The sequence below is a fragment of the Mus pahari genome, chromosome 23 (genome assembly GCF_900095145.1).
Source record: "Mus pahari chromosome 23, PAHARI_EIJ_v1.1, whole genome shotgun sequence".
NCBI classification, from domain to species: Eukaryota; Metazoa; Chordata; class Mammalia; order Rodentia; family Muridae; genus Mus; species Mus pahari.
The window spans coordinates 7,882,628-7,892,204 of NC_034612.1; the positions used below are offsets into that span (position 1 = coordinate 7,882,628).

Genomic DNA, 9,577 nt, shown 5'->3' on the forward strand with positions numbered 1-9,577 from the left:
CCAGTGCCGGAACCAGGCCACTCCCAGTGGCATCACTGACACCTTTGTCTTCATGAGTTGGACAAATGCCAACAGGGCTTGGGGCAGGAACATGGCCGCAGGAGGGCTCAGAACTCTGGCCAGGGCAGGGTGGCAAAACAGTGACACGAAGCCAGCAAGGGACAGGCTTGTCCCCACAGGGAAAGTGGGGGAGTCAAAGGGCCCCTGCCATGGTGAGAGGCAGCACGTCTGTCTTGGGAAGGGCAGCTGCCACAGCGCAAGCCTGGCTCTGCCGGGCACGGGCTGGAGCTCCTCTTCTGTTCCAGGGAGAGGTTCCCTAGTGCACTGCAGTAGGCAGCACTGGAGGCTGAGCCAGGCTGCTGCCCAGGAGGGGCTCTGCCACCTCCAACACAGGCAGTGCTGGCCAAGTCACCGCGGGCCTGCCGCAGGAGCCAGGTAACCATCTGGCTTGGCTGTGTGGCCACGGTGCCACGGCCCGTGCCATCTGCTGCTTCAAACAAGAGCTCATAGGTAGTGGTGTCTCCATCTGAGCCACTGTCACGGGGCAGTCATCACCTGAAACCCCTCACTAGGGGAGACTGTTCTCAGTGCCAAGCAACTAACTAGCTCATGGTGCTGCCCTGCCCTGTAACAAGTGGACTGGGGCATGCCACCCTCACGGGGGTACCAAGTGCCCCTGCTGAGGAAGGCTGGCAATGCTGTCGCTCAGCTGAAAGCCGGCCACACAGTACCCTAGAGACTCTTGCCATGGGAAGTGCTTATGAGCTGCAGGAGCAGCATGTCGCCTGCATGGACAGCCGGCCAGTCTGTATGTGCATGTCATGTTGTGCCCCCGCACCCCCAGCTGGGGGAAACAAACCAGACTACACAGGGCAGAGGAAGACTTCAAACAAGTCCTTACAGGAGCAGCACACCTGCTCGTCAGTGTAGAACCTTTAATAACAGAGCAGATGTGGCCGCTTAAGGCAAAAGGCAAGCTACAGATGTGTGGCCACCTCTGGCTCCCAGGGATGTGTCCTAATGTCTTCTGGCTTCAGAGGCAGCACAGGGAGCTAAGGGAGCCCGCCTGTCCCCCACCCTGGAAGCAGGTGCAGTGGCAGCAACCCCAGGAGCCAGGGAGGACAGATGCTCTGTGGGGGGAGGGGGTGGGGACTGGGGGCTAGGAGGGCATGCCCGCTTGAAACTAGTCACCTCTGCTCTTCAGTGGCCTTTCATGGCTGCGAAGCCCAGAAGGGAGCTGACTGCACAGCCATTTCTCTGACAGAAATGTCTCCAGTGGACAACTCAGGATTGGGAAAGCTTGAGTGAGGACACAGCAAGACCAGGCCAGCAGGGGGCGCCAGCCCAGCGATAGGGAGGTGAGTTGCCCTGGGCACTTTGAAGTGCTGTGGAAGGGTTCTGCAAGGGAGAGGCCTCCATGTCAAGATCTGAGATCATGCCACAAACCCACCAGACTCCATCCCAGCACACAGGAGCAGGCCACCAGGGCTGGGTGAGGGCAGTGCACACCCTCTCGGGCCTTCCAGCACCTTGTTGCTGCCAGCTTGGGCTCCATCCATCCCATGGTGCCCCCCTCTCCCTTTTTCTTGCTCTCTCAGCAGACCCAATGTGGAGTTTGCCAGCCCACTTGTTTTTTGAGCTGGTGTTCCCTGGAAGAGGGACTCTGCCTCCTGAGACCTGGTGACCTCTGTGCAGGCGTGTTAGGTGCCTGAGGAGCTCTGACTGGGTCTCCTGGCCAGTGTGTGTGGATTTGCCCGCGACACTCTGAAGACAGAGTGGGTGAGCTACGGCTGTGTTTGTCAGGAAGAAAGACTGACCCCAACCCCATCCCTGTGCAATGTCCCTTTCCCTCTGCAGGAAGGGTGGCTGTCTCCTTCATAGCACATGTTCAGGACAGGACAGCTCCTACAGGTAAGATGGCACTATAATTATCAACTGTGTGACCCCCTGAGGAGGGGCTGGACTTTGAGCTGGGGAGGCAGCTTGGAGGCCGATGCTTGCCTATGTGTGTGAGACTCTGGTTCCACACTCAGCACCACGCCCAGGAGACAGTGCGAGTGAAGGCCCCGTGTCCCTGGCCTGTGGAACGAGGGAGGGAATCACTCACTGCTGCCACAGGCTGAGGGGGAGGAGCCACCCCTGGAAAGGTGAATTCTGAGTCATCAGCCAGTCCTACCAAAGCCCGAGGAGGAGCAGGGGGAAGGCAGCAATGGAATTCGGCTCTGTACAGGGCAACAGGGCTGTGTGGCCGCAGGCACACAGGACACTGTCCCCAAACTCCCACCATGTGCTGCAGAGCCTCTCTCCAACTCTAATATTTGTAAAACCGCCCTTTCCACGGTCTACATGAGGTGACACCCTAAATACTGTCATGGGGGAAAGACAGTGCGAGGTCATAGCTGTATCCAGCCATGATGTCACGGGGTAAGCGGCAGACAGGAAGGGGGCTCTGAAAGGCCAGCTGGTCCACAGCAAATTCATAGGCGTGGATCAGGCCGCGGTGCCTAGAGGAAGCAGAAATAAGCACCAGTGAGCAAGGCTGCCGTGTGGAGAGACGGGCAGAATCTAGGCTGGCTCTCACTGCGCTGAGGCCACAGTGTGTCAGATCTGCAGACCCCAGGGCTGAGGGGAGTAGGGAGGCCCAGAAGACAGTGTCTATGAAGAAGCATCGGAAGGGACCTCCGTGCAGAGTCTGCCTGTCAACTGACATTGTGTCTCTGCTGTCCCCAACCCCAGGAGCAGCTGCAGAACTGCAGACAGACACTCAGCATGTGCTCCAAATTTCTACAAAGCCAGGACCGTGGCAGATACCCCGAGAGACCAGTGTGGCTGGGACGGAGCAGGGAAGCACAAGGAGCCATTTCCCAGATTGTGCAAACTCTGCCCAACCCCACACTGACCTCCTGTGACAGGCAAAGTTGTCGAGGTCGGAGTTTCGCAGCACCTTCTCGTAGGGCACGTTGGCGGTGATGAGGCTGTGGCTATTGAAGGAGAGATAGCGCACAGGGTGCCTGTGGTGAGAGGAAGAGGGCTGTCAGGCGCGAGCAAGACCTGCTCCGGCACCATGTCATTTAGCAAACACACTGGTAACCCCTAGTCTAGCTGCCTGCCTCAACAAGTTGGTGTATTTGGGATATAAGAACATTCAGCTTGAGACAAACCTACAAAATGGCATAGAGCACCGACGAGCTGTGGGTGAGTTCTTATCCTCAGGGTGATGGCTACAGCTGACAGCCTCTGTACATGGTGAGGTCATGCTGTGGCTCAGGGGACAGCAGAGAGTATAGGCTCCACAGTAGTGGGAAGCTAGGGAGCCCACCTCTGCAAGGAGGACGACTACCCCACACCCAGTGGGGCTGGCTGAGACCACTAGGGAGGAGGCCTGTGGCAAGAACAGGCCCTTTGGCAAAAGCACACGAAGGAGAGGGAGCTGGTGAGGGAAGGCAGGCTCAAGACAGCTGAGCCGACGACAGCTGCACTAGACCGAGGTTGGGACAGGCACAGGGTGCCTACAGAGAGAAGACCTTAGTGGGGGTGTGAAGCGCAGGGCCTCCCTGTGGTGGTGAGAAGCACGGGCACAGTCCTGGATGCACAGAGAACCAACTAGAGTACTGGCTTTCCTGAAGTTCAGGCAAATGCTGGTTCAGTGTGGGACTTTGAGCTGCCTTTTGGCACCACCTGGTGGTACCAGGGCGTATCACAGTGAAGCTGGGCAAGGGCAAGGCCAGAGGCAGTGTGGTATGACTGGGGGTTCTGATTTGATAAAAGCTGCTGGCCACAATACTCACCAACCTGCCAGCTAAGAAGGAACCCAAATTTACTTTGCACCTTTGGGAGTGTTTGTGAAGCCATAGACCTTCACTTAAATAAAGGCAGAGCTGTCTTGGTTTTGTATCCGGTGAAAGCTATGTTATGGCCTCAAGCTGGGCACTTGCACATCCTATCGTTACAGAGGAGCCAGTGTTCAGCTAGAGGACTCCAGACTGCTTCTAAAGTCACAACTGTGGCAGCCTTACATGAACAATCACACAGAAGGGCTCCAGTCCTAGAAGCCTGTGCCCAGACAGGATTCTCCTCTCAACACTCCTGTTCACGCTGAGATGCGCCCCCGCTTAGCTGAGGCTCACTCAACTTGCATCCCAAGTGCCCTCCACACTGAAGGGAGGCACAGACAGACACATTGAGTCTGGCCCATGGGGGGGGGGGTTCCTGTGCCAACCCATCCTCCTGCACACTGGAAATTAGTCTCCCCAAGCTGGCTCGCTCCTTTCCCTGATAATTAAGGTGAAGGCGTTCATACTGTAACCTGTGCCTCTGTAACCTGTGCCACCATTGTGAGGCCTTCACTGTGTCCTAAGCAGCTAGGATGCTTAATGAGGGCTGTGTGTTACTGAGGCGGTATTACTGGGAGAGAGGAGCTCAGGATTGGTGTCTTTCCAAGCCTACGTCACCCCTCCTGCAAAAGTGCTTTCCGGAAGGCGCAGCGTGGGCACAGGCGGCCTGGGAACCAGTCTGTACACAGGAGCCAGCTTACCTGGAGTGCACCTCCCACAGCTTCTGGTTTGTGCGGTAATCCCACACAGACACCAGCCCCTCCTCGCCTCCACTGACCACCTTCCAGTCGTCCATCTGGACTGCGGACACCCCCAGCTGATGGGCAGACAGCGACAGGGCGACCTTGTCGCTGCGGAGGTCATGGATCCTCACTCTAGAAGAAGAGCACCAGGAGAAGAGGGTCACTGAGGGAGCCTGCAAGAACCAGCAGTCCCTAGAGCATCCTGGAGGGACTCTCCCATGGGGATCACAATACAGAGCTTTGTTTTGAGATCAGAAACAAATCTGCCAAAACGCCAGGCGAGGCGGAAGCCAGCGTGTGCCGCCCCAGACTCTGCCTACAGAGACGCACACACGCAAGCTGCTCCAGGGCCTGGGACGACGTTGACCTGGAGATTGTGCCTCCCTCCCTCCCTCCCTCCCTGTCCAGGCCCTGAAGGCATCACAGAAACTTGCCTGTTAGTGTGTGGTCACCAGGCACTCAAGGATGGGTGCTACAGTTCTGAGCCAAAAGAGCCGGATTTGAGAGCAAACTTTACCAAAAGTTTGGTAAACTTGCCCTTGGGGAGCAGCAGCAAAGCTATGGAGAGCTAACTTCCTTTTTATAGATGGTGTTTTATTAACTTCCTAACTCCCTTTCTTCCCTCTGTTTATCACCTCCCAGGTCCCGGGAGATCTGTCCAGGTTTTCTGCTTTTGTTTCTTTTTCTTTTTCAGTCCAATATCCAAGATTCTACACTGCTGCTGGGTGAGTGGCTAGGGAGGGAGTCTGGCTCCAGCACAGATCCCTTTCTCCTGACTGCAGATGCAGCGCGACGATAGCCTCATGTTCCAGCTGCCGCTGGACCCACCGTACCCTGAGTGACTCAGAAGCTAAGGGAAACGGAGAGCCTGCCTGCCTGCCTGCCGGCCTCAGGCTGCATCAGCAGCACAAGACAGGCCCAGAGCCTCTGCTTCAGGAGCCTGGGCGCTTCTACCACAGACCACGGTGAGCCCCGGCCCGCAGGCTCCAAGACCTTTTAGACAGAGCTGGGCGGCTGTGGGAGGGGGAGGCGGCCGCCCTCAATTCACAGTGCAGGGGCAGTGAGGATGTGAACACTACGCTCCTGCTCACAAACAGCCAGAATGAAGACACCGACCCTGACCACGACCTTTATGAGATGGCATGGCCAGCAGCGGGAGGCGTGGAGGCAGGGACATTACACTGAAAGGTCCTGGTGATGCCCTGGGTTAGTGCTAGTGAACACTGATCAGAATAAAACATACATACGGGAGGATGGCCACTTTAAAAATGGGAGCATGCCAGAAGTCTTCAACAGCCTGAGGGAAAAGGGATTCCCAGTTAGGGAGTGAGCACTGGGCTGACAGAGAAATGAGAGGTACCATTAAAGACTCCACAGAGGTGAATGGCTGGATGGGGTGGGATGTCGTAATTAACTACACCACTTGAGGCCAACAGTGGACCATGGGGCGACATTCAGATCTATACCTGCTCACATGCAGGTGCAGACAGACCACGGGGACAAGAACTGCCCAACTGTGACGGTGATCATGGACCAGGGTCAGGGGTGAGTAGGGACAGGCAGCCATCACAAGGCTACACAGAGGCCACCACACTGGCTTCAGGGTGCAAAGTACACTTCCCATATAAGCACAGTTCAGAAGTTAAATGCTAACAGCAGCTCCTTAGAAGGGAAAATGTAACCAGAGCCGTAAGGGAGGTTTTTACTGTACTTTTTTCAAGGTACTACCATGCTGTTTAAAAAATCAGGCCTCGGAGGATGTTGGCCTTGCCCTGGTACCACACAAACGTACACACCCAATTTGTTTCTGACCATTTACGGCCACCATGAAGTAGGTATAATGTGAAACAATGGCGGTTGAGATCCCAGCTCCAGGGAGAGGAAGACAGGAGGACCAAGAGTTCACGGTGATTCTTGGCTATGAGGCTACAACAAAGCAAGCTCAAGATCGGTCTGGATATAAGAAATCCTGCTGTAAAAGCACACCACCAACAAAATAACAGACGACCACAGTCCTGGGGTGCAGAATGGAGGCCGCGCGGCAAGATGGGAGTGCAGACTCACCCCCAGTCTCACTCCAGTGACACAACTGCCTGGCTTCAGGCCTCTCTAGGCAGAGAGACCCAAGGCTGTTGTGGACCCAGGAGGGAGCCTCAGGGGTGGAGTGCTTCCCTGCACAAGCTGGCTAGTGAGATCTACCAGGAGCCCTCTGTGAATGCTTACAGTGTGGCTGTTATGAATACAGGGCAAGCACCTTTGGTCCATTTGTTCAAAGCTTGCTGTCTCTGTGCTATGTCTACAACAGCACAACGGTGCCAAACAAGACAACACACACCAGAGACAACTCAGTCAGGTTTGCTAGGGACTCAGAAACCGACCCACACAGTAGAACCCAGTTTTGAGACCTCTGGCTTGTCTCAGAACTGCTCATCCTGTCCACTCAAACCATCACTCTCCCATTAGGAAGCAGGTATCGGCCCAGATCACCTGACAGCATGTAGTACCAACCCACAGGGCAGCAGCTCTGGCAGAGCCAGCAGCCTCAGCACTCGAACCGCACACTCCACACTGGGAGACAGGTAGCCCAACAAATGGGCAGAGACACATGCCAGGTCCACCGAGTCCAGGACAAGAAGGGGCCAATGGTAGACACTGCGAATCCTCATCTAGTGAGTATCACCACTCTGCCTGCTGAAAGAAAAATAATTGGTCTGAAAGCTGTAATTGTCTCTTGTTTAATATTCATGGATGGGCCTGGAGGATGGCCCCACCACTCTCTCTCTGCAGCCCTTGCTAATGAAAACCCAACCATAGGAGGCGGCTTTAGCCCGCCAATTAAAACAAAAGACACCAGAACCTTCCAAAGACTCCAGCAGAGGAGCATCCATCTGATGGGCAGGAAAACGCGCTGGAACGGAGAGGGAGGCACGCTCTGGTTGGTCCTGTGCGAAGAGCTCTGAATAACTCATTATAACCCTTGCAGATGGAGTGAGCGCAATGTTCGCGCCCTGCACGCTCCCTGGCAGCAGGCAGCACACATGAGCACACCACAACTCTCCGTGTGCCGGGCTGGAAGGAAGTGAGGAGACTCTTTAATTGGGGGTCACACCTTGGGGCGTGCTTCCTATTGGTTTGGACTCAACAGTCCTGCATGATAACAAGGCAGATTGTGGACGCAAAGCTGGCAGTGATCAGACTCTGGGCTGGCTGTTCTTCAGGAAGAATCTACACTTGGCTGCATTTCTATCTAGGAACTAAAGGTAAATGTACGGAAATGTAGAATTATGACTACGTCAGTTGGTAAAGCTGGTATTTTGAAAGGGTTAGCACACACTTCTGTCTGGCTGTGCTGTACCTGAGCTGTGGAGGAGGCTGCACACAAGTACATGTGTAGAGCCCACACCTCACCCACATAGCACCGACAGCCTTCCGAGAATGTCCAAGCTCATAGCAACCGAACCCTTGTGTCTGCAGGCGGACATGTCCAGCTCTGTCCAGCTGGGCTAAGCTTAGCATGCTCTGTGCTGAGCAGCAACCCTGCAGCATGAGCCTGAACCTCTCAGCACCCGACTGCTCAGACTCCACTAAAGTGCAAACTCTGTGGCTCACGAAAAGCCAGACTGGGACACTGCCCAGGACAGCCCTGTGGCCGTAGCAGCAGAGCTGGAAGCAGGGAAGCTGGAAGCTTGTCGTGTGTACACGTGTGAGCGTGAGGCTCAGCAAGGGCCATGCCTGCAGCAGCCTGGTGACCTGACTTTCATCCCTAGAAGCTTGGTTAGGGTGTAAGGAGAGTTGTCCTCAGCCCTCCAAATGCACTCTGTGGCCCATGTACCCCATCATCATGTATACACAATACATTTACAAATATGAAATTTAAAAATATTACAGATAGTTTGCATTCCTATGTTGAACATTTTTGTCTTGTTCTTTTTAAGATTTTATTTTTGATTGTGTATCCGTGTGCAGTTCTGTACAATGTGAGTGCAGGTGCCTGCAGAGGCCAGAGCGGGGATCTGGTCCCCTGAGCTGGAGTTCCAGGCAGTTGTGAGCGCCTGATATGGCTGCTGAGAATCAGACTAAGGGCTCTGGCAGGGCCTCACGTGCATGCTCTGAACAGCTGGGCAATCCTGCTGCCCACTCTCACACAGAGCCTCACTGTACAGTCCAAGCTGTCCTGAGACTTGGGCCTCAACCTCCACGTGGTGACTCCACAGCCAACCCCTCCACCCAGAGCGAACGCCGAGCAAGACTGGCTCTGGAATGCGCCTATCCAGTGCATCCTAACCAAATAGCGCAGGGAGCTCAACCCAGCAGGGAAGACTAACCAACAGGGCAGAACCACAGTGGGAACACACTCCATTTTTATGGTCTGTTCATACAAGGAAGGACGGAACAATCTTGTCAACAAGCAGTATTAAGACAACTGAGCACAAAACTAGACTCCACTAGGTGGTGCACGCCTTTAATCCCAGCACTCAGAGGCAGGCGGATTTCTGAGTTTGAGGCCAGCCTGGTCTACAGAGTGAGTTCCAGGACAGCCAGGGCTACACAGAGAAACCCTGTCTCGAACCCCCCCACCCCAAAAAAAAAAGAAGATTCCACCTCACGTTCTCAAATGACCTGACAGGAGGTCATGCACTTCAAATCTAAGAGATTAAATTGTGAGAGTCCAGAAAACAGGTAAACAACCCTGGATTAGAAAACCATTTCTTACAAATGCATGCCAGCACAAGCAACGAAATGAAAATCAGATAAATCCCACAGCACTGAACAGCCCTGGAACAGCACTGAAATCTTATGCTGTAAAGCACACTGTCAGCAGTGAGAGCACCCTGTGCTGTAGAGCACACTGTCTGTCAGCAGTGAGAGCACCCTGTGCTGTAGAGCACACTGACAGCAGTGAGAACACCCTGTGCTGTAGAGCACACTGTCTGTCAGCAGTGAGAACACCCTGTGCTGTAAAGCACGCTGTCAGCAGTGAGAGCACCCTGTGCTGTAGAG

The 9,577-nt window shown here is 54.8% G+C and overlaps 1 protein-coding gene across 1 annotated transcript in view; it reads right to left on the reverse strand.

Moving 5' to 3' along the window:
- Nucleotides 1–920: 920 nt before the first annotated feature.
- Nucleotides 921–9,577, reverse strand: part of Fbxw8 (F-box and WD repeat domain containing 8) — a 97,178-nt gene continuing 88,521 nt past the window's right edge. The window contains exons 9-11 of the mRNA XM_021186721.2: nucleotides 4,535–4,708; nucleotides 2,901–3,011; nucleotides 921–2,504 (exon numbers count right to left, since the gene is read on the reverse strand). Coding sequence (XP_021042380.1) covers nucleotides 2,360–2,504; nucleotides 2,901–3,011; nucleotides 4,535–4,708 — 430 coding nt within the window. The 3' untranslated portion in view covers nucleotides 921–2,359. The remainder of the gene's footprint in view (nucleotides 2,505–2,900; nucleotides 3,012–4,534; nucleotides 4,709–9,577) is intronic.